The sequence below is a fragment of the Physeter macrocephalus genome, chromosome 7 (genome assembly GCF_002837175.3).
Source record: "Physeter macrocephalus isolate SW-GA chromosome 7, ASM283717v5, whole genome shotgun sequence".
NCBI lineage: Eukaryota > Metazoa > Chordata > Mammalia > Artiodactyla > Physeteridae > Physeter > Physeter macrocephalus.
Genome location: NC_041220.1, coordinates 53,502,296 through 53,528,075, shown reverse-complemented (window position 1 = coordinate 53,528,075; position 25,780 = coordinate 53,502,296). Strand labels below are relative to the sequence as shown.

The window sequence follows — 25,780 nt, the reverse complement described above, 5'->3', positions numbered from 1 at the left end:
GTACTAAATAAGAATTACAAATCTCGTAGTTTATGGTATCCTATTTAATTTTACATAATATATTTTTTTGCCTGTAATTCTAACCTATCTTATGTTAAAAAGACATGTTCAGTGGGCCATACAATAACTCTAAATAATGCAATGACAATTTATCATAGAATTTTAAGGGAACTGTCATAAGTACCTTTTTGTCCAGAGAGTCCAAAATGTTATCCAACCATTTGTACAAATATCCATCTGATGAAAGTCCTACATTATCTGCAACAGGGCCACAACATAGTACAGCAGACATAGCCTTCAAACAATAATATTAGAATTACATTTAAAACATTTAAGAGGTTAAATGTTGGTTGCTTAATGAGAAGAGGCAGGATATATTACTCATGCTTATGTAGCCACAATATCGTTAATTTTTTTCTTTATAAAGAAAAGCAAAGTAGTAACTTTTGAAATGAAGAAATTTACTATGAGTAGTATGAAAATATCGTGATACCAGATAAGACACGGAGTTTGAACAGTATTGGAGGAGAAGAGAAAAAAAAAAAAAAAGACCAAGAGTAAGTACTTAAGTAGGAAAAAAAACAGTTATTAATTTGAGGCAATCCTCAGTTCTTTAAGAGAATGGCTTCCAATTTTGGTAGATTCTGGCACTTTTTTGCATTGTATTTTGTACATTTAAATAAACTTACAGTATAAATGTTTGAATACAGCAGGCAAATGTATATTCTAATACTCTCAGGTACTCTGAAGAAATCCCTATCCTTTTTATAACACCAGGTACTGAGAGACAAAAAAAATTAACTCCACTCTTAACATAAGAAAAAAGAAATCAGATTTCTAGGTAAATACCTTTAGTGCACAGTACTGATGTCTGTTAATTTGCATATTTCTATCACTGTATCTGTCCAAGGGCGTAAACATGATGCTAAAAGGACCTGCCCAGTGACTGAACAGCATAAACAGACTGTGACGAAGGCTCTGTTGAGGAAAAATACTTCTTCTCTGGTGTACTGTAAATAAAAAATAGGTAGAAAAAATTAGTTCCATTTCTTTTTTCCTTAATACGCATGTCAACTTCGTTATTGAATATATATTATAAAAAAGAAAGCAAAAGCTTTCATTTTAACCTACAGCAAACCTCCAGAGTAACAGAAAATATTTATATATATGCAAATAACAGAAACAAAGTTGCAGTGTATGTCATCATGTAGTGCAGTGTTATGTGAGATGCAGCGTTATATGAAATACGGCATCTTGGCAAGCAGAATTTCACGGCAGTCACAATGCTGCCTGAAGGCTGGCACAGAGCTGAGAGTCGGGACCCTGCTTCTCCCCGGACTGTTGCTGGCTACATGGTAACCTTGCCGAAACATAACATAACATACCTCTGGATCTTGGTTCATTGGTAAGAGAGGGCTTTGGACCATATAAGCTCTTTTCAGCTATAAAAGGATCATTACATGGAATCTTGATATACATAACTGACAAAAGGGGAGCTGATCTACGTGTAGTAAAGTGTGAGGCCTGGAGTCCAAACCCATTCTGCTGCCCTTTGCTGCTGGTTTAGATGATTTCCAAGGATTCTTTCCACTTTAGAAATCTATTCTACAAGTTCTCTGCATCAGTTCTTGTTGAAGAAACTCAATAGTACCGTAATGAACCAATGCGGAAGTTGCAGACAAGTGTTGAGTAATGGACTAAATTATATCTTTACATCAGTGAGCTTCAGATCAGAAAATGTGGAGGAAAAAAATGCTCTTTTCCTCTATATAGCATCATTTGCCCCTAAAATTCAAAATAGGTTTTCTGCACTTGAAATTAATGTATCTAAAGAAGTGCTTACAGGACCCTCCTATAAAATACAACCATTGTCTTACTTTAAAAGTCAACTATTTGCATATATTTTTTAAGGTAACAAAGTAACTTTAATTCTTTCCTAGAAAGAAAAAGAAACATTTGTATTTACATTTTATATCAAAGGCTATAACCACATTTTTACACTTGTAAAGTATTTATGACTTTTTAAAATGCAATTGCATATAGTAATCTTCCTGCTGCCTCAACCAGTACCTGGCACGTAGTATGTGCTCAATAATAGGCACACATCTGTTACAGGAATCATGAGTCACACTATATCCTTATTATACTCTACTTCTGTGCCTATACCCTTCTCCCATTAGTCAAATGTATCTTGTTAATTCTATTCTCAAATACCACTTGGAGCATTATGCTCTTTGCTCATTGTGTCTGGAACAAGTTTGTCCAAAGAGTTTATTCTACTGATTTCTTCAAATTTTTGTTAGTGTCTTGACTGTCGTTGAAAACCTATGTTGGGTTGCTTTTTGATTTCTAGTCATTGATACTAATTCAAAGGTAAAACAAATTCTTGCTATCCCTGTTACCCTGACATATTTTTCATATGTTCACAAGTTGCTTGTCAACATAGATTACAAAACCTCAGGGGGAGAAAAAAATACGATGGTCTCTTAATATTCATTAATGGTTTGAGGAGCTAAAAAATCGTACCTGGAACATTCTGAATGATATTCGCCACTAAGGCACTAAAATGGCATCGTATATCCTTCAGTGTGTCAGAGTCTTTTTCATTTTCTGCTTCCAGGAGTTGTCTAGTTAAATCTACATATTCCAATAAAGTGTTGTTGAGGAAATGTGTTTCACTATCAAGGCCACCGCTTGCACTGAAAATATTAAAGAAAATACATGGTAAAGAAAATGTGATTTTAAATTATAATTTAAGTCAAAATAAATTCCTAATCATCAAAATCAGAATAATATATATTAAAATTTGCATAGTCGTAGCACTGTGCAACTTATAAAAAAAATTGAATGAACAAGATTTTGGCTTACTGAAATATAAAAATACATGGTGCTCCATAATCAAGGAACTGCAAATGTAATTTACATTATTCAATTCCATATCTAACTTCAATCACCTATTGTGAGTGCTAAATGTTATTTTCTCTCCATCAAAGTATATTGCTTTTTAAAATAAAGAAATAAGGAGACACAGGGGGTAGGGAGGATCAGTTCAGAAGGTAGAGAGAGGAAAGACTAATTCTATATGTTCGCATAGGCGCCCCGCATATTCATATGATGCCTTTAGCATAATCAATCAAATATCCATTAGGTACTTATTCTCAGCAAGATTCTGGCATAGGTATTACCAGGGATACAAAAATTTAAGAGAATTCAAGTAAGAGAGCTGGTTTTCAAATCTTCTATTTAGACTTTGGGAGTTGCCCCAAGAATCTCTACAGTAAGATTCTCTTTGAGGCCAAGGTCCCGGGCCTGAAGCCTACTGACTGCAAGGGGATTGTTTGCTTAGAGTCACAAGTCCTGGATTCCAGTCTTATTCCATCAGTTATTAAGCATGTGACCAGTAGCTACTCCAGAGCATTTTAGTAATTTGGTTAACTTCTCCTTGTTATATTTGAAAAATATCTCTAAAATGTATGACTTTAAATATGCTTTTCATAGCTGCCAATAGTTTTTTGGGGTTTTTTTTTTGTATTTTTTTTTTTTTGCAGTACACGGGCCTCTCACTGTTGTGGCCTCTCCCATTGCGGAGCACAGGCTCCGGACGCGCAGGCTCAGCGGCCATGGCTCATGGGCCCAGCTGCTCCGCGGCATGTGGGATCTTCCTGGACCCGGGCACGAACCCGTGTTCCCTGCATTTGGCAGGCGGACTCTCAACCACTGCGCCACCAGGGAAGCCCACGAATAGTTTTTTATAAATATCCTATAGCCATGAAAATAAGAGAAAGGAGCAACAATGGTACTAGAGAATATTAAAAATATCAGTCCTACAACAATAAAAATACGTTGAATGTATTCACTATGAAATTTTTTCCTTTATTCCTTAAACGAATGTTTTTTAAACGCTGGGTCATGACTTCTTAGTGGCTGGGAAACCAATTTAGTAGACTGTAACCTGGCCCAGAATAAACTCTGAGTACCTACTATGAATCAGGCACATAGGATCGACTGGGTGAACAAATTAAAGATCCCTACTGTCTTGCCATTCAGAATTCATCTTTTTTTCCTTAAGCAAGAAAAGAAAAAGTCCATAATAGTCCGTAATGGATAACTTTATATTGACTTCTCTTGGGGGAAAAAAAAAAGACAAATCCAAAAACAAAACATGCAACTGTGTCACTAACATTACATTAAAAGCAATCAAAGAAAAAAGGATTCAGATGTGTATTAGGTTAATTTTTTGCATCAAGTTCAGCAAGTGTAAAATTCACTTTGGCTAATTTCCACTGTTTTATTTTTGTGGAGGACACACACAAAAAAAGTGATGTTTCTTTTTCTTTATTTTCATTTGCTTTTCATTTACTATAATAGTAAATCAATGGTTTAAATTCTCTTTGATTAAAGCTATATTTTGAAAGCACTTGTCAAAAGCATTCGATGCTAAATATGCAAGGTGTTAGGCACACTGAGAAAATGATCAGGACAAATGGTAAAGTAACAATAAATACAACACTTGTTTGATTATTACTACTTTTTTCTTCAGGATCTTTTTTCACTTATCTTTTTTGGAAATGGTCAGATTCATTTTTTTTCCATCCTTCAATGGTCAGGCAACACCCTTACCTTCCTAAGGAAATAGTTATTTCTCAACATAAAGCTAATGGAATTTTCCTCGAGGGGATGGTCTTAGTGTCAACAATAAGCTCAGGTTTTATGTTTTTTATTTGTAAAGGGTGGAAACGAGTTATGGTTTTGGATTTCATAATTGTTCTCAGCACAATAGATTAATAGTTGATTGGAATAAATTTGCAATCCTTACAATGCTTAGCCTTTAAATATATGATTTTTACAACTCCAGAAGAAATAGATCTTAAGAACAAGGTAAGACATAGTTAGATCAGACACCAAAAGAAAAAAAAAAAAGGCTACTGTCCACTTGCCTAGATTACTAGATCCCCCAAAATATTAAAATCATAAGAACATGACACCCAATTTTTGCCTGAAGCAGTATGTACCAGTGGTAGAACTTCAATACATTTTTTAGCCATGGGTTAATGTACCAGATGCATCTTTGGTAAATAATGTTTATAGTGGTACAGATTTTTTGTTGTTGCAAAGGTGCTTTTCTGTATTTCCTTAGAGAAAAATATTACGGTCCCTAGTTTTAAAAAAGTTTTAAAAATCAAAATCCAATACTGACCTGTGACTAATGACACCGGCATCTGCCAGCAGTTCAAATATTCGTACCAGCTGTACTCGTAAAATATCTCGACGCCTGCGTCGTTTCATGTTCTATTCCAAAGATAACATAGATGTTAATTAAAAATCCTTCAAGGAAGTTGACAGAAAACTTGCTGGTGTAACTTGGAAAGAATAATGTGAATGTCTTAGAGTTTGGGGGCTCATTACTTTGCTTGTGCAAGGTAGATTTTGGGCACTCTGGTGGCTATTGCATCAAAAAGGTATGTATGGTTTGAAATTAACGAGCCAAATAAAATCAAATGACATTTTACACAGTAATAACACTTATGAGGGGAGAAAATAAAATTCTACACTTTACAGTTACTTTCAGGTCAGATTTGCTAATCTGACAACTTTAGAGGAACTGAAACAGTTAGTAAACTGTTCCCTTTGAATGGTAAAGAATCCCTAAGATACTCCCAAATAATATGACAGAAGGGCAGGGAAAATATCACACAGGGGACTGAGAAACCCCAAAGATTTTGCTCATGCCATGGTTTTTCACTTAACAATTAATTCTGACACACAAGAATACAAACAAAAACAAATTTCTTTGATCATCATGGCACAAATTAATATGTTTGTCTTACTAGGGCCAAAGTACTAATCCCTAGGGTAATAGCTGTAACATCTTAACTTGATTCTGCTTCTAACAGAAACTCATATGATGGTAAGATATAATTAATCTCCTATAGCACTTTCTTCTATAGCTCATTATGGCATTTATGATATAATTTTCATAATACAGAGCAATTAAAAATTAGTCATTCACTTTCATGTCCACAATCCAGTTTTCTGCCTTCCAAAAGTAGGCCAATTTGTGGATAACCAATTCATTAAATTTACTGTTTCTTTTAGCTCTTATGAAGTTTGCAGTAATTCATATTGAATAAATTGGTTTTTTAACCGTCTTTGAGGATTTTTGCAAAGTTTTAGTCGACCTGTTTTCACTTTGTGTCCATAGAAAGATTGTGAGTCTAATGCTCTCAAAAATATATCAGACATTCAAGGCACTGTGCACATCTATTCACCTGCTAAGATGACTTTTTGCCCTGAAATTTGTAAGTACAAATACTGCTACTTAATTTTATTTCCAATTCCACTTCGCTCTAATAAATCATTTTGCACTGTAACCAACACGATCATTCTGAAACAAAAATTAATCAATTAAAAAATGGAGATACTATCACTACTCCACAGGGCTGAATTACAAACGAAGAGTGAAGAATTACAGATGCTGTTTTAAGGTCCCTATAAAAAGTAGCTATTGTCACCATGTCCCTCTCCTGCTAAAATTCCTCAGAGGATCTCCAACATTAATAGCAGTGACTCTCATTCAATGTTCTACATCAGACTCATCTAAGGTGCTTAAAAAAAATAGATTTCTGAGTTCTATTCCAGGGATTCTCATTGAATAGGCCCAGGAATCTATAATTTTTAGCAAGCTCTCCTGGCTAATTCTCAGATTCCACTGCCATATGGGGCACTGCCACTGGTCTACTGGATAAAGCTGAAAACAGGAGCCTTTCATAAGATAGTTCCTTTTTTGCTTTCCAGCCTAAAATTCAGTCACTTTCCCCATAACATAATTACAAAGAAAAATTTGCAATGTCCAAAATTTTTAAATAAAGTTTGCAAATGCTGTTCCTCTACCTAGAATGTCTTTCCCTTGCTTGTCCACTGGGGAATATGCTTCAAAAATTCACCTCAAATGTCATGCTTCACCTATAAAGCATTCTCTTATACCACAGGCAGAATCAGAGGCTTTCTTCTCTGTAGCTCATATAATCCTTTATCTATGACTTTATTTGAGTGCAGAATAATTGTTATAATTATGGATTATACAGCATCTGTCCCAAAAGACATGTGGCTTCTGAAAGTTGCTCTGAACCTGATGTGTAGATTTGGGGATCTAGACCTGGGCTTGGCAAAACACAGCCCTCAGGCCATATCTGACTCACTGCTGCCAGTAACTATAAACAGAGTTTTATTGGACTATAGAGCAACACCCACTTGTTTAGTTGTCTAGGCAGCAAAACTAAGCAGCTGCAACAGAGAAAGGATGGCTTGCAAAGATGGAAATACTATCTGGTCGTTTACAGAGAAGGTTAGCGGGCTCCAATCCAGACTCTGACCATCCTAACTTCAGGTAGAGCAATTAAATATCTGTATTACAGAATGGGTTTCTGAGTAAGATCTCTTGTGCGGGGGGGGAAAGAGTTCTACACATTTTTAAAATGTTGAAAACTGCACTAGACTTTATTTACTTCTGAACTTCTAACTTTTGTTATATTGTATAGAATAGAGAAGCCAATTTTAAGTGTTTGCCAAATAAATATTTAATGCTAGAAAACTACACAGCTTACCTCTGGCCTTCGTTCAAGTGCTTCTTTAATTATGGGATGTAATTCCTCTATTAGTTCCCTAAAAGAAAGATGATATACATTCATTTAATTAATAGCTAAATATATAATCTGACATGTAGAAATATGTAAATATTAATATAATGATGTAAACTAACAAGTGTTAACCCTAATCCTACTGTTTTAAACACAATTTTTATTGTTTTTTTGTTTGTTTGTTTGTTCTGGTTTTGGCCACACTGCGCAACTTGTGAGATCTTAGCTCCCCGATCCGGGATCAAACCCAGGCCCTAAGCAGCAAAAGCGTGGAGTCCTAACCACAGGACCCCCAGGGAATTCCCTGTTTTGTTTTGATTGTGAAATAACATGCACTCTGTAGAACATTTGGAAAACAGAAAAAATGGCATAGGCCACTTCTAATTTGTAGAGATAAATACAATCTGTTCAATCATTTTCAACCCACATACATTCTACATAGTTGAAACTCTAACATATATAAAATAGTATCCCTTTTTCTTTAATTAACACTAGCATAACCACTTTCACATGCCATTAATTAATTCATAATGCTCTGGTATTGATAATTTTCCTAACCATTTTCAGTTATTACTGTTTCATTAAATTTTATCTAACTTTTTTTTTTTTTGCGGTACACGCGCCTCTCACTGCTGTGGCCTCTCCCGTTGCGGAGCACAGGCTCTGGACGCGCAGGCTCAGCGGCCATGGCTCACGGGCCCAGCCGCTCCGCAGCATATGGGATCTTCCCGGACCGGGGCATGAACCCGTGTCCCCTGCATCAGCAGGCGGACTCTCAACCACTGCGCCACCAGGGAAGCCCCAAATTTTATCTAACTTTTAAAATAAATACTGTCCAGTGAACACCTTTGTACATTAATCTTTGATTTCATTTCTGATTATCTCCATAGGATTAATCCTTATAAATGAGATTAATGGGTCAAAGGGTATGAACTTCATGAAAATAATCTTTTTGTTGTTTTGCTTATATTCTGATTTTAAATTGCAAATGTATTCATCGTAGAAAATTGGGAAAATACAAAAAAATAGGAAGAAAATAAAATCCATCCACGATTTCATCATCTATAGAAACTGCTGCAGACATTTAAAGTATCTGCCTCAGAATTGTTTCTATTTATGGGGATTTGTTTTTTAAGAAATTGAGATCATTTTTGTTTCTCATTTTTTCTATTAGCACGATCGTGTGTTTACTTGTCATAAAATTATCTTCCAACACTTCATTTATAATGAATGCTATCCCACACCTACAGACATATTACAATTTATTAACCTATTCTCTGTTGTACATGTTATCTTGGAGACAAAACATCAAACATCACCCCATATCAATGGAGGACAACCTCAAAAGAATAAAGGTAGGATCCATCAGGCAATAACAAAGCAGAAACTCAGGCAAAAATGAAGAATTTGCTTTATGACTATCAAAAACACCAAGAATAATATAAAATATGCACATAAATATTTCTTTTAAGAATAGTCATTCTCTTGAACAAGAAGGGGAAAAGAACTACAGTTTTAAGCAACAGATCAAGATTATAAACTAACAGAATCACTGTGTAAATAAATCAGGTAGGAAAATATTACAACTTTACACGGCATTTTATAATTTCTAGAACGTATTTATGTATAATATATATTTGATTTCCATAATCATTCTTTGAAGAAAATATGGTGTTATTTACTCAACCAAAATAAGGAAATAAAGGCTCACATAAATTAAATGACCTGTTAAAAGTTAAATGGCTAGTTAGCTGGTAAAAGTCAGGACTGATATGCAACTATCCTGATAATAAGTACTCTACCTCACCTTCTCTCCAAGGAGCCACATTTGCTATTTTAGGGCGTAGAGAAAACATGCAAAGATAATTACCTAAAAGCTCCTGGGTTGGTCCTGCCAAGACCTAGAACAAGGGATTCTGTGATTTCCATGCTCTCAGAGCGCATCATTGGAACTATGTGCTTAAACAAAGATGAAGGGGATGGGATGCCAATAATCTGGAAAAAAAAATATTATATTTATCGCAGCCACTAATGATAGTACATGCAACTAAATAATTTGACATTTCAACAGTATTTGGTCAAGGACAATGGATAGGTGACATTTTAGAATGAATGTCATTTCAAAATTCACTTGTGGTGTACATAATCTAAAAAAGTTAAATGATTTATCCAATGGCTCGCTACAAGTTCGTTAATGGAAGTGGGATTTGCAGGTCTCTTAATTCCTTACAGACACTCATCATCATATAATAAGGCTGTTTATCAGCCTATTTCTTTCGATCTGGAAAAATGAGTAAAAAAATTACTGCTAAAAGAGTCATCAGTGTTAAAGTTAGACACCCAGGTGTTAAGTTTTGTCAATTTCCTCCAACTACCTGATAATATTTTGTGTCATATCATGAAGACTATGTCACTATTCTTATCAAGTTATTTGTACCCCTACATAATCCAGGGAAATTCTAAAAGAAAAACTGTATGTATTATTGATTCCAACTAAGAATCCATAAAAATAGTAATGGGATTTCTTGAACTATTTTCAGTATTAGTCCAAGTAACTAATACATTTTTCAACCAAGTTATTTTATTGTCCCGAAAAAGAAATTTTAAAACATTATTTTTATGCTGCCATTTGGATTCAGTGGCAGATGCGGAAAACTTACTTTAGAATCAATGCTGTAGCCACTATCAGGGGTGGACGCCAGCGTCTCAGGAGGAGAGCACCTCACGGAACCCGCAGATGTTGAAGATGCCATGGAAGTCGCCGCACTGCAGCAAAGAAGCAGGTAGTTTCTCCACAGGCCCATGTATGAGTCACTGCTTGTGGTAGTATTTACTTTCTTAGCATTGATGGGGCTACTGAAAAAAAGAAGAAAAACAGGTAGACATAAATAATACATGCTTTGAAAATTTTTTTTTAAAAACTAAAGCTATATTTCTAGCAATTTAGGGGAGATGGTTAGCATAGTTTTTATTGCTACCACTGAATCTTGGTGGAATAAGTTATAATGAATAAAATATTAGATTGAAAAATAAAACACATTATAGGATCATTTTATCATAATCTATTATTTCTGTGAGTACAGTTAATATTTTATCACGTCACGTTTTATAACTTGTTATACATGCTCAATGTAGGAAAAAAAATGAAAATCACCTTTAATCCTATGCCAAAATAAGCACTGTTAAGTCTTCTACATATCTTCAATTCATATACATTAAAATAAAGGCATAAATACATCTCTTTAATTTATAAAAACTGAATAGTTTCATTTGTTTGGTATATGCTTTTTATACATAACATATATATTTAAACATCTTCCATGTAAATTAATATACTTCCATGACATCATTTTTGATGACCGTATGTTATATCATAGAAATTATCATGATTTATAAAGCCACACTTTCACTGTCAGATATTTTAGCTAATAGTAATTTTTCCCTATTATATACAACACTATACATTTGAATATATGCTTAATTATAATAAATGTTTTATTATTTTCTTGAGTAAATTCCTGAAAATGGAATTGCAGAGTCAAAGAATATCTACATTTTTTTTAACAACTTTATTGGAGTATAACTGCTTTACAATGGTGTGTTAGTTTCTGCTTTATAACAAAGTGAATCAGTTATACATATACTTATATCCCCATATCTCTTCCCTCCTGCGTCTCCCTCCCACCCTCCCTATCCCCCACCTCCAGGTGGTCACAAAGCACAGAGCTGATCTCTCTGTGCTATGCGGCTGCTTCCCACAAGCTATCAGTTTTACATTTGGTAGTGTATATATGTCCATGCCACTCTCTCACTTTGTCCCAGCTTACCCTTCCCCCTCCCCTAGAATATCTACATTTTTAAGGCTTCTATCAAATTTCTGTTTTGAGAGATTAGACCAATAAAATATTCCGGAACAATTCCATAAATCTTTCCAAATACCAAAAATTCTGTTGGGATTAAGGACTGAGAGCAAAACAAAGACAGGGAAAATACTAAGTTTTATTCCTCACCTTCAATAGATTTATAATCTATTGATAAATAATACGTATCGTTTCACTGATTCGTCAACAGTTTCTCAGTATCTTAAAAATGTTCAGAGCACTGTGACAGCGGTAAAAAAAACAAAAAACAGAAACCTGCTAAAAAAAAAAATCACTGCCATCATGTGTGCTAGGGGAGATATATAATACAGAAATAAAACAATCAGATGGCTCTAAGTTTGATGAAGAAAAATAGAGCAGAAAGGGGATATAGGGAATGGTGGTAGGAGAGGGGCTTATAATTTAAAATATGGTAATTAAAGGAGACTAAATAAGTTCATAAGTGTTACGCAAGGTGGCAAGTGTCAATCTTCTTTAAACCAGCATCCAATACACAATACCTGAGAATCTATATATATATATATATATAACAAAAACAAAAAATATATGTGTGTGTGTATATATATATTTATATATATATGTATATATAGATACACACAAATGCAAAAGAAGGAATAATTACCCTGGGTTGGAGATATAAGAGAAGGCTTTAAAAATAAGGTGGAATTTGCGATGCATCAGATATGGGCAGGGCATAAAGAAAACAAAAGGCATTCTAGGTTCATGTGAACAAAAGCTCACGGAATAGACACTGCAGACCACATTCAGTGAACTCTGAGAGGTTTATTTTGGTTCCAACATAAAGTACCTGGACAGCATTGATAGAAAGTAAGGGAGAAAGTACAGACTGGAGGAGCCAGGTTTGTGCAGGCTTTAATATGAGCTGAAGGTGTTAAGTTTATCCAGGTGTTGGGTTTATATGGTCAAGTTATATGATAGGAGGACTCATGCCATGCAATCTGATCAACAGCATATTGGATAAGGTGAAATCAGGAACTCAAACTCAAATAAATTCTCTTTAAAATTTAAGAGCAAGACTAACCTGCAGTTATAAAGCCTTGGTCAACTCTCCATCACATCACCAGTTACTCCAACTCTTTACCATTATCCTCAGAACTACAACCAATGTCATTATCACGAATCCCTAACAGTGGACGGCCTTCCTTACAATGTTGTCAGGAAAAGTAAGGTCACTGAACTCGGGTTTCCCTTCACTTCTCACCCTTTATCTACAAACTTATCTATACTCACATCCATATTCATCTTCGGATGATTTCCTCATTAATTCTTTCATTCACTGGTCACAAACTACATACCAAGCAGTGTGTTATTAAGTAAATGAACGATTACAAATTGGTGAGACCAAATTATACGAAAAGAATGAAAGGAAAATGAGACTGGATCCTTTACAACTTTCATCTCCCTTCTTCACATACCAGTATGTTATGGCATGTTATTTATGGGATTTCCAATTTATAGAACTTTTCAAATGTATACCTTATGAAGGCTGACAGTATATATATTTTAAAACTTGCACTAGAAAAACAACTTACTTTATATCAACTTGTGGGGATAACAACTGAAGTCTTGTGTATGCAAACATCCAAGCATAGCTCACAGCTGTAGGGCAGTGTTTTGGAAGGTTTTCTTGCTTTAAAAAACTGGAGAGACTTATAATCCATGGATCTTGGCCTTGGGTCACGTGTGCAAATATCCATATGTGCGATGGACTAATCACATCAAACTGGTGGCTAATAGGAGAAGAGTTCCATTCTGCTAATGTCTGTAAATCTATTGAGCTAGGGCAATACAGCAAAGTAGTCTATGCAGAGGAAAAAAAAAAATTGATTATTGCATATTTCAACAACTTTCAAAGTTTTGCCATATAAATTGCTTTTAACTCTAAGTGGCCTATTGCTAGTTTCTAGAACAGAGGTTCTTAAACAGGGGTAATATGAGCAGAGAATTCCTGAAACTGCATATAAGCTGTTTTGTGCACATGTGTACATGCAATTTTCTGGAGAGAGATTCCATAGTTTGTGTTAGTCTCAAAATGGATCCATAAACCAAAAAGCTTAAGAACCGCTACTTATGTAATTCATGTATGAATATGCAGCTTTCACGGGCATAATGAAGCTGCTAGAGAACTCAAAAATGAACCATTAACTTTCATGCTGATGTGCCCTATATATGCATAAGTGGAACAGATGGGGAAATGGGCTCCTCTCCAGAAGTACATATTCTCAAATATTTGCTCAATAATATTCAAAGGCTCTTATACTGAAGAGATAAAGACTTACCTTCAGAGCAAATTACTTATGATTCAAACAACAACGACAACAAAACAACAACAAAAACCGGAGTCTTAAACTCAACAGAGGCCCAATTCACTCGATCATTCAACAGATATTCATAAAGTACCTGCTCCGAGTCAGGCACTATTTTAGGCACTAGAGAGCCATCCATTTCTCAATTCATGGTTAATAATCTAAAACAGAATGCTTTAAATTGAACAGATTTATAACCATCTCTTAGGTTTATAAAATTTTATTAATATCTCTCTTGGTTACACATAACTCGTGAGGTATGAGAGCCAAGTGTTATGTGGAAAGCACAGAAACCTCTTGTCCAGGTATTCCAAAATGGGAAGAAAATAATTTCAAGTAGTAAAGTGTGATGGTTATTCTTACATCAGTTTTGAAATCTTGATATATGACCTTTTCTTCCCCCAAGCCAAACTAAGAAAGTTGGCATCAGCTTTCTTATGTATGTGTTGACAAAGTGTTTTTCTTCATTTTAATGAGTCAAATTACATATGACTCAGGTATAAAATACTATATATTTACTCTATGCACTTAAATTTACGTGACAAAGCAAACAAATACACTTACTGAAGGTGCAGAGCATAATTTTTTGCTTCGAATTTCAACAAAAATTTTCTCCATAGCCTTTTTTTTTTTTTTTTTGTGGTACGCGGGAGCTCAGCGGCCATGGCTCACGGGCCCAGCCGCTCCGCGGCATGTGGGATCCTCCCAGACCGGGGCGCGAACCCGCGTCCCCTGCATCGGCAGGCGGATTCTCAACCACTGCGCCATGAGGGAAGCCCTCTCCATAGCCTTTTAACCAGCATATATAGGTCAAGAATATTATATACCACAATAAATAGCAAACAGTAGTCGATAGCAGCTTCAGATTTAAGAGAAACTTTTTAGATTGGAATGGTTGGAATTTTACAATGATAAAATATTTTTATTTCTGTGGGAAGAGTACTGACCATAGCATAAACTAGTGCCACTTTGTGTGTGTGTATGCCACTTTTTAAAAAGTATTTTTTATTTTTAAAGCACTTTACCATTTTCAAAAATACTTTCTAATGCATGACATTTGTAAAAGAAACTCATGTATGTATGTATGTCTTAAGTTCCAAAACACGACTGAATAGCACAAAATCATTAAAGTTACCTGATCGGCCCCAGTGAGATGGATGAAGCTCTCAAGAATGGATGGGCTCAGCCTGTCCATCACATCTATGGCTAATTCGTCATCACCCTATAAAAAAGACATCACATGTCTAAAAAAGTTTAGGAATGTTTCAGAAAAGCCGTCAAACCTAGGTAAACATTAAAACTCACTTTAGCCCTATTTGTTACAAATGGAATCGAGGGCAGGTGGGTGAGCTTAGACCCTGTCAAAAAGATCTTGTTATAAAGTAAATCATCCCTGCACGGTAAAAACAGAAATGGAATAAGGATGGACAAAAGGAGTTTTTAAGTACTTTCATTAGATAGCTGGATGAGATATCTAAATCTTACCTTAGGTATTTCCAAAAGTGCAAATAAAGCCCGTATTTCTCTAAGGACACTGACAGCTAATCTCCTAGTGGCAGGTCGACTGCTACAGAGAGTGACAAGTGCAAACCCTTCAACCACATGGAATACATTGGAATACGGGCTCCTTTCCAGAGGAGGGGGATGAGAAGCTCCATTAACCATACCATGCTTGAAAAATAAACAGAAGTTAAAAAATATATGTATGTATAGACATTCCAGTAAAACAATTACTAAAGAGTAAAGTTAATCATAAAAATGATGGCTATATGTCTGTCTCAGCTCAAGAAATTTAAAGAACATTTAATTTATAAAAATGTCATAGTGACATAGTGAAAAAAGCATTTAACTGGCAGTCTAAACAGGAATTCTGTACCTAAGTTCTATCACTCTCTGGCTACTTTGTAAAAGCCTTAGTGCTGACACTTAAAATCACTATTGGCCTAACATTTCTATATGGAAAATGAGGGGATTGGATGGTATCCTTTGTACTCAAAGTGTGGACCAGCAACGTGGCATCACCTAGGAGCTCATTAAAAAGAGAGATTCTCAGGCCTCTGTGATTTGTAGGCTCTTTAAAGGTTGAGAAGCTGGGTTCGCTTAGATGATCTAGCTCTAATATTCCAAGATTCTATGACTTAACACATTATCACAAATCAATAATTTGAGAACCTTTTACGGTTAAGAAGCACACATACTGTATATGTGAAATGGGGACTGATGCCTTTGATAAAACAATCAAATAACTCAACTGAAAGGCTACCAAAATTTTGTATTATATCAGCTTTAAATATATTGGAAACAACCTAAATGTGAGCTAGAATTGCCTCTAGTTTCTATGTTCATTTAAAAATAATTATTACCGGGACTTCCCTGGTGGCTCAGTGATTAAGAATCCATCTGACAATGCAGGGGACATGGGTTCGAGCCCTGGTCCAGGAAGATCTCACATGCTGCGGAGCAACAAAGCCCATTCGCCACAACTACTGAGCCTGCAAGCCACAACTACTGAGCCCACGTGCCACAACCACTGAGCCCGTGCGCCACAACTACTGAAGCCCATGCGCCCTAGAGCCCGTGAGCCACAACTATTGAGCCTACGTGCCACAACTACTGAAGCCCGCGTGCCCTAGAGCCTGCGAGCCATAACGACTGAGCCTATGTGCCACAACTACTGAAGCCCACACACCTAGAGCCTGTGCTCTGCAACACAAGAAGCCACCGCAACGAGAAGCCCATGCACCGCAACGAAGAGTAGCCCCCGCTCGCCGCAACTAAGAGAGAAAAGCCCGCGCACAGCAACGAAGACCCAATGTGGCCAAAAAATAAAAAAATAAATATTTTTTTAAATAAATAAATAAAAATTAAAACTAAAAATAATTATTACCAAAGAAAGAAAGTTGGAAAGGTTGGACACACAAGTGTTATGTATTTAATATATAACCTATAGGAAAGTTCTGCTTAAGGGATTACAAACACTTTGAAAGGAAGTAAAACTAATAAAACTTTTAGTTTTTGAGAAAGTCAGTATGTTTTAACATCATCATTGGTCATCTACCACTGACCACATACAAAGAGACACTACAAAAGAGTTTGGTACCTGTGAGTCCTGGTTTTTGTTATGCATTTGGGTTGCTTGTTTCCACTGATTTATTAATTGCACCAACATCTTTATGGCATTATCAAGAAGCGTGGGATGGACATCAGTCACTTCACGAACAATAAAATAAACAAATCCTGAAAGAACATCCTCCCGCCAATCTGGAAAATCAAGCATTAGTGCCTGCAGAGTATTGAAAGCCAGAGCACGTAGTTCTTCATCCATATGAATTGTGAGCCTACCAAGAACAAAATTCCATTAGCAAACCTCAAAAACCTTCCAAAGAGTTTCATCATCTAAAACGTAAAACTAAGAATTTAAAAAATATATCCTCTCAGTTGGTTCATAAGAAGTAAGAAGATAGGAACCAATGTTCACTTTTTGTGCTATATTCATCCTTATGCTAAACTATATTCATTTATTTAAATTCACACGTCAATCTACTAATATTAGTTGGTACTTGTACTATAATTCAGAATAATTTTGATCATAATTCAAATGCTGTACTTTAGAAAACACAGATTGACAAACCAGAATTACGTTAAAAAAATTCTTTAATCCTTAAAATGCCATATGTTATCCTATAATCAATCAAAAATTACGTCCAATCATATAATACCTTAGCGCTAGCTTATATTTATTTAGTCCTTTACTGGAAAGGACATGATTTATCTCTATCATTCCTTTCATGCTGCTGAGGTTACAGTTAAACATAAGATGGCTGATTGTGAAGAAAGAAATACAACAAATCAAGATAGAATCAGTTTAACAGAAATAATTCTTGACAGTGAGAATGAGAATAAATTTAGGAGTAACTTCATAAATGGGGTATGCCTAGAAAGAAAATGAAAAAAAAAAAAGTGTCAAACTAACCCATAAGGTCTTCAAGAGTTTAAGTCTAAATAAATTATAGGAGAGGTTATATATAATTACCTTTTAAAGACATCAATACAATATGAGGACATGAATTAATATTAGTTAAAGGATTTTAATGGAACTTAAAGAAGAGAATGATAAACAAGAAAATCATAAAACATGGCTGCAGCAGTGAAGCTACCAATATATAATGCTATATGAATATGAGTTTCCGTTTGGGGCTGTAAGAGTATTATTTTCATGATTGACCATCAAGACACATGCATCAGAGTTAGAAAGAGCCTGAATGAATAAAGAAAAGCAGGTGTATTAAAAAGTATGCCACAGTTACATGCTTGGGCAGCTGGAAAGATGGAGTTATCCTCAATGAGAGAGGAAGAGGGCTGTGTGATTTAGGTGAGAGGAGATATCACAGTCTTCGCCCTGCTGAGCTCAGTTCTGGTCTTCACTAAGCCAACATTCAACTGACCATGAGACTGAGGAGAAAATGTATTACAGCTACAGAGACCTAGGAGTGAGCCACGAAGCAGCAGCAGTTAGAGCAGCACACTGGAAGTACCACGTGGGGTCAGATCAAGGGTCTCTAGCCCAGTGTTCTGTCTCTGATAGTGGCACCAAAGGCGATACTGTGGGCTAGGAGAGTGACTGACTTTGTGTTGCTGGCTTTAAAGGTCATTTTAACATCCCTTAAATCCACGAATTGACACCTATCTGTCTGACTCTGGGTATAGCCATGAAGAGAATGGTGCCTGAATAATTTAAGGCAGGAGAACAAATTGACCTTCCCTAGAGACAGCAGACAGGTCTGCAAATTTACAGTGTTATCTTTGCTTTGTTTGTTTGCTTACTTTATTTCCAAGTAAATAAGATTTAGACATCACAATTCCAAATGATAGGAGTTGGGGACAAAGTAAGCAGACCCTAGAATCTTTCTTTCTGCCAAAATAAACTAATTGGTAAGTGAATACCACAGGGGAAAGAAGCAAAGTATTATAAACAGCAAAGCAAATTGTCAATCACTGTCGAGATGTTCGCTCCCCTACAAGGCTCCTCTATCCCTGCCCCTTGGAGATGCAATTTCATTTTGGTGGGGGATATGGACTGCCGTCCACAAAGATGTAGGTGAGTTAAACTGAGGTGGGAGGAGTAAGAGCAGAATTGAATGAGAGTTGTTTACTGCTTTCCCAAGGAATAGCATTATAAATAATTAAAACTTATTTTCCCTCCCTAACACTGACAAGAACTTCGTAACTCCGCAATCTAATTTACAGCAAGAGTTAAGAGACAGAGTGGGAAGGTATGAATTTACCTCATGGTTCAAAGTTTCAAAGTAACCCCTTTCTTCTCGTAATCCTAAGAGACCAATACCATTCAAGGCCTGAGTGCAACCCGCAACCGCTGAGGATAGGTAGTGCGCGGGTGTGTGAAATGCTAGGTGTTTTCAAGGAGATAGACAAGGTTGCTGGAGTGGTCTATTAACTGTTTATTCATTGTGAATTTAAATTAAGACTTAGTGATAAGTGCCCAGCGAGCAGTAAAATCTTTCAATGTGATCAAGTATCACTGCCCAGATAGCCTTTGCACTTGGTTTTCCCTTTAGGCTGGGGACAGCAAACTATGGCTCAAGGGCCAAATCCAGCCAGGAGCCTTCACAGGTGGCTACTTCTGCACTACAGTGGCAAAGATGAGGAACTGTGACAGAGACCACGTGACTTGCAAATCTTAAAATATTTACTATCTGGTCCTTTACGAAAAAAAGTTTGCTGACCCCTTATCTAAAGAGAATCCCCAACTATGTGTCAACGAAGTGGTTTTTCAAAAGGCCATCACCTCAACTTAGAATTATTTTGGGGAACTGGTATTTAAGTTTGGATGTCATGTTATTTACTCATTTACAGAGCCTAGTAGAGGAAAGAGATAAAAACTTGAATGCTATGGCTCTGCAATAAGAAGAAAAAGTGAAAATGAGACCTGGTTATCACCCTAGGTGCTAAAGAAATGACTGTAGGAGTTAACACACTAATTAATTGCCCAGTGGGGCCGTCATACACCAATAATGCCCATATGTTAAGAGACAACATGGTATACAAGTCCCAAGAAACAGTACTAGATGGAAAGGCAAGGAATTTAAAAATAGGATTTGTAGGGGAATCCAGAAGAACTTTAACAGTTAAAAAATGAGTGAGGACTGCTGTGGGGCATGTAAATGGATACAGCCACTATGGAGAACAGTATGGAGGTTCCTTAAAAAACTACAAATAGAACTACCATACGACCCAGCAATCCCACTATTGGGCATATACCCAGAGAAAACCGTAATTCAAAAAGACACATGCACCCCAATGTTCATTGAAGCACTATTTCCAATAGCCAGGACATGGAAGCAACCTAAGTGTCCATCGACAGATGAATGGATAAAGAAGATGTGGCACATATATACAATGGAATATTACTCAGCCATAAAATGAAACGAAATTTAGTTATTTGTAGTGAGGTGGATGGACCTAGAGTCTGTCATACAGAGTGAAGTAAGTCAGAAAGAGAAAAACAAATACCGTATGCTAATGCATATATATGGAATCTAAAAAAAAAAAAAAAAATGGTTCTGAAGAACCTAGGGGCAGGACAGGAATAAAGACGTAGATGTAGAGAATGGACTTGAGGACACGGGGAGTGGGAAGGGTAAGTTGGGACCCTTACCAGAGAGAGAGAGTGGCATGGACATATATACACTACTAAAATACCAATACACTACCAAATGTAAAATAGATAGCTAGTGGGAAGCAGCCGCATAGCACAGGGAGATCAGCTCGGTGCTTTGTGACCACCTAGAGGGGTGGGATAGGGAGGGTGGGAGTGAGACGCAAGAGGGAGGGGATATGGGGATATATGTATATGTATAGCTGATTTACGTTGTCATACAGCAGACACTAACAAAACATTGTAAAGTAATTATACTCTAATAAAGATGTTTAAAAAAAAAAGCTACTTTTAGGATTTCACATTTAGGATATCAAGTCATTCGTTGCTCTCATTCCCTGGGGAAAGAAAGGCTTTGACCTCTCTGCCATGAAATTAAATAAAAGTCATTAAATACATCTTGAGATTAAATTTCATCAACAACAACAACAAAAAATGAATGAGGAGAAAGTGTTAACAAAACGTAAAAGACAAAATGGGAGTTCAGAAAGTTATCAAATAAAGGATTAAAAATGACTTTATCACTACTTTTTTTAGTGATAATAGTAACAGGGGTGCATGAGAAATTTAAAGAGATTTAAAGAGATAAAAGGTAACCTCATAAACAGTAATTCTCATTTACCTTGCTAACAATTCAATGAGGTCAGTTCTGCTCATACCGTCAGGAATCAACCTTGGAATAGCAGCAATACAAGTTCTAAACAAATCAATTTTGGGTTTTCTTTCCCCCCTGAAAAACAGATCACAAGCGGACTTAATAAGAAGAATCTTACATACACCAGACAATGAACGCAAACTTGGAAAAATTATTACAGAAAATGAGCCCACCTCCAAAAGTTTAATGTATTTATTATAAAAAGAGCATATACAAATCCAGTAAATAATTATCAGTTTATAAATGCAGAAAAGAATATATGGATAATTCAGGAAAAAAACACAGGTAGCCAGCAAAGAAGGTTTTCAGTAATTAAAAACAAGTATAACAACTATTATGCTTAAATAATAAGTATTATTTAAGTAAATTATTTATATTATAATTGTTTCAAACAGAATTAAACATATAATATTTAACCTTTGATAATATTTAATTATTAAAATAATAAAATTGACATTAAATAACCAAATATGAGTTATTTGGGGGGGTCTATAAAATCAACAAAATTTTTTCTTTCTCTTAATATCATATACTAACAAGGGTTTTAGAAAACAGACACTCTCATATACTACTGTTGGAGTTGTTTTTTCTTGTCTTTTTATTTTACTTCAGAATGTGTACACACACACACACACACACACACACACACATATTTAAAATTCTTATGTAATAAAATATGTGAAGTTTTGAAAATCCTGGTTCCTCCAGAGGCTTGATACAATTTAATTCTTCTGTATTTTCCCCTAGTTATTCAATTTTATTTATTTTAAATATCTAACCTTTTAGATACTGGTTTTTATTTTGGTCCACATTTCAAGGGAAAGCTGTTAATTTATTTTACCCAAGTTATTCTTCAATTGGCCCAATAAAATAATTCTTATATAGACAAGAATTTGGATGTTTTAAGAGTTTTCGGCTCAGTATCCATTATCATGGCAATGGACCTACTACTTACTTTTAGTGATTTTATATACAGTCAGTTTTCTCAGCTTGGTTCCAACATGAATGAATTTCAGTTACCACAGTTTAGTTAAATAATACCAGTCTCCAACAATGTGGTTCAATTTTCCGTTACCATCAACTGTAAGTAATTGTATAGCCATGCTTCCCTATTAGCTCCTCAGTGCACAAATCAGGACGTAAAAACCAGATATGTACCATAACCAGTGATTTAATCACATTAATTTTTTCAAAGTCTGTTGTGATTGGTCACTGCACATCTGTTATTCGGTTCACACATACATGGCAAATTATGTAGTTGTGTCGATTCCTTGTCTCCAGGGGTAAACTCAGGTGGCATTTGACAAAAATGTATAATCAAAAGAGGAAACTGGCCAACAAAGATTAAAGTACAGCAAAGAAAGGAAAAGTGAATACTGGAAGTGAAATATTGGGTTGGCCAAAAAGCTTGTTTGGGTTTTTCTGTGACATCTTATGGAAAAACCCAAACGAACTTTTTGGTCAACCCATTATGAATCAAACATTAATGGAGTTACAGAGGAACTAGCTGACTGGGCAATGCTGACACTGCTGTCATTGCAGACGCTACATACACAGCCAGAGGAACTCAGTGAGGGCAAATTTACAGGCAGAAACGAGGAAAGTGTGACAAAAAGGATGAAGACTTTCCAGAGGAAGTAATGCAGGAAAAAAAACTTCGCATTAGAGAAACTCTCAGAGATATTAACATTTTCTAGTATACAGTAACTATGCATTAACTGAGAGATCCAATATCCAATTTGGTTATCTAAGATGTACAATGCAGATATTAACACCTTAAAAAAAGCCCACTTATAAAGAATACGTAGATACTTCCTAGCAAGTAAAAGAAGTTATTGCCATAAAATATATCTTCATGAGGAGGAAGTCCCTAACAGTAAGGGAAAAAAGCATGGGTTGACAAGCAGTGCTGGCAGAGTGGGATGGGGGTGAGATGAGGTACAGTTTCTCACACAAAAAGCCACTCATACGTTGTTCCCCTCTGTACCCTCAGTTCCCAGGAGATTTTCAGGGGTTTTTTTTGTTGTTGAACAAGGCTCTGGAAATAAGAGCATTTGTTTGACTTAATAAACCAGCCATGTCCACACACATCTGGGGTCACAAGCATTTATCTCTCACTCACAGAGTAAGTATAAGGCCTCATCACTGACAACAAACTGGACGGATCCAGGATGACCTTTGCTATCTGTACTGGTTTGACAGCACTTTAAAGAGTAAAACGGAGCCTGTGGGAGGAATCGCTGTATTAAAAACTGCCGCAGATGGCAATAGGGGCGAACTCCAGAAGAGGAAGGAAGGAAACAAGGAAGGAAACAAGCAAGAATCGACCCACTTTACTTATGAAAACTGAAATAGCAATGAAGAGAAATAATTGACTACATACGTAATCATATCTTCAGGCTCCTTATTAGACATCTGCACACTAGTCATACACATTGGTCTCCCAACTTCTTTGTCCAAATGTCTGAGAATGCTGTCTAACGCTTTTCTCACTTGAGGGTAGTAAACAGACATTCCTGGGGGGGGTGGGGGGGAACTTCACAGTTATAAAATGTCAAAAATTAGATAAAGAATAGTTACAGTTATTTTCTGTAAAAAAATAAAAGCCTATCAACCTTTAAATTACATTTAGCTTATTTATGTTACAAAGGAAGGAGTTCTGACTTTGACATACTATTCTCCCTGATAATCTGCTTCAGTATATTGGAGAAAATGTGTAAAAATTATGCACACAACTGAAATTAATTTGAAGGAAGGACAAAATGCAGCGAATAGTATCATGTGAGAAAATATTTAACCAGAAGACTTTTAACATAACAACTTATGGATATTATAAAAAAAGTATTCATTTTTGAATCACTCTGTACACTGGAATAACCAGGCAAATATATACTTTCATAGGCAAATATATACATGTATGTATACATTTAGACAGGCAAATATATTTACATTTTAGATTTGATCATAACCTTTCACAAAAGAATATTAAACTGTATTATTTACTTATTCCAGTTAACACTAACCTATGACTTTTGCCTCTTCATCTGTCAAGGTTTTATTGAGAAAAATTTTCTTTACACGCAGAGTGTTTCCTGAGGGAAGAATAACTCCCGTTGTTGGCATTGGCGGCTCACCATCTTTCTGCTGCAAACTGTCCGCTATTACAAGGAAGACTCTGAGGCCTATGTTCATTCTCTTCAGAGAAAAAAGTTTCAAAATAAAGAAGTCAGAGTGTCAGAAAATTCCTTTTTTTTTTCATGCTAAAAATATCTCATCAAATAACACTGGGGGATAGGAGGAAGGAGGACAGAAGAAACACAAACCTTTCTGTCCAACATTTTTTTTAACTAGCCCAGGCACTGCAGTTTGCTTTAATACCAAATTCCCAAGTGCCACCCATTCACTTATGAGGTCATCTGGCTCTCTTATGTTCTAGCTTATTTCAAACCTCTTCCATCCCTTCCTCAACTCTCCTACCCTGATAACATACTCTCCCCTCTAGAAGCAGATGATCTGTCACCCACTTCACAGTCAGAAAAAAAACCATCAACCTTCCTCAATCTCTCACTACAAAACACACTCATCTACTTATATCTGCACCTCTTCTTCCTCTACTTTGCTCCTGTTACAGTCGAAGGGTGCTGGTGTCCCTAGTTATTAGAATCCCATCTGCTCTTGCATGATCAGGAAATTACACTATCAATTATCCCTTCTCTTTCTTGCATCATCAACATTTCCCTTTTAACTGAATATATCTGATTCCTGTTAACTATACTCAACTATCTTAATGCAATGAGCCCTCCCCATAATACTTCCCTCTCACTCATCACTGACAATACTGCTCAAACCAGTGGGCATTTTTCCTGCATCCTATTTGACTTTCCAGCAGCATGGGACACTGTCAAATATTCCTTCTTCCCTGAAACCCTCCCTTCCTTGGATACATCTGTGCCACAGCTGACTGTGTCATCTCTGTCCACGTTTCAAATTTACCCTCCTTTATCTGAATATTAAATGTTAGACTGCTTCAAGGCAAGTTCCTAGGCTGCCTTTTCCTATCATTATGTATTCTCTCCCAAAGTAATTTCATGTATTTACATGGCTTCAATTACCACCCATACCAGATCGCCTGCTAATTTTTTTTTTTTTTTTTTTTTTTTGTACGCGGGCTTCTCACTGCTGTGGCCTCTCCCGTTGCGGAGCACAGGCTCCGGACGCGCAGGCTCAGCGGCCATGGCTCACGGGCCCAGCCGCTCCGCGGCATGTGGGATCTTCCCGGACCCGGGCACAAACCCGTGTCCCCTGCATCGGGAGGCGGACTCTCAACCACTGCGCCACCAGGGAAGCCCGCCTGCTAATTTTAAGCCTTACTTCTCCTCTCAACTTGGACCCTCAGACCAATTTGACACTTCTACTTGGATGTCAGAAAGATGCCTCAGATTTGCCATGTTCAAACCAAATGCCCTCTTCCCCGCCAAACTCAGTATCTTCTCAGTGTTTCTTTTCTCAGTAAATGATCTTCTCTCTATCCACACCACACCATCTTAGCCCATGCTGTCATTAGTTATGACCTACACCAGTGGTCTCTAAAATGGGTATATGCA

At 36.2% G+C, this 25,780-nt stretch overlaps 1 protein-coding gene across 1 annotated transcript in view; it reads right to left on the bottom strand.

The window, feature by feature from the left end:
* The window catches only part of FRYL (FRY like transcription coactivator), a 248,563-nt gene that overhangs the window by 71,370 nt on the left and 151,413 nt on the right, over positions 1–25,780 (bottom strand). Inside the window, exons 17-30 of the mRNA XM_007114521.4 lie at positions 24,200–24,371; positions 23,560–23,692; positions 21,144–21,251; positions 16,946–17,183; positions 15,331–15,516; positions 14,981–15,067; positions 13,072–13,340; positions 10,298–10,493; positions 9,508–9,632; positions 7,605–7,662; positions 5,198–5,289; positions 2,527–2,699; positions 850–1,010; positions 185–295 (exon numbers count right to left, since the gene is read on the bottom strand). Coding sequence (XP_007114583.2) covers positions 185–295; positions 850–1,010; positions 2,527–2,699; positions 5,198–5,289; positions 7,605–7,662; positions 9,508–9,632; positions 10,298–10,493; positions 13,072–13,340; positions 14,981–15,067; positions 15,331–15,516; positions 16,946–17,183; positions 21,144–21,251; positions 23,560–23,692; positions 24,200–24,371 — 2,109 coding nt within the window. The remainder of the gene's footprint in view (positions 1–184; positions 296–849; positions 1,011–2,526; positions 2,700–5,197; positions 5,290–7,604; positions 7,663–9,507; positions 9,633–10,297; positions 10,494–13,071; positions 13,341–14,980; positions 15,068–15,330; positions 15,517–16,945; positions 17,184–21,143; positions 21,252–23,559; positions 23,693–24,199; positions 24,372–25,780) is intronic.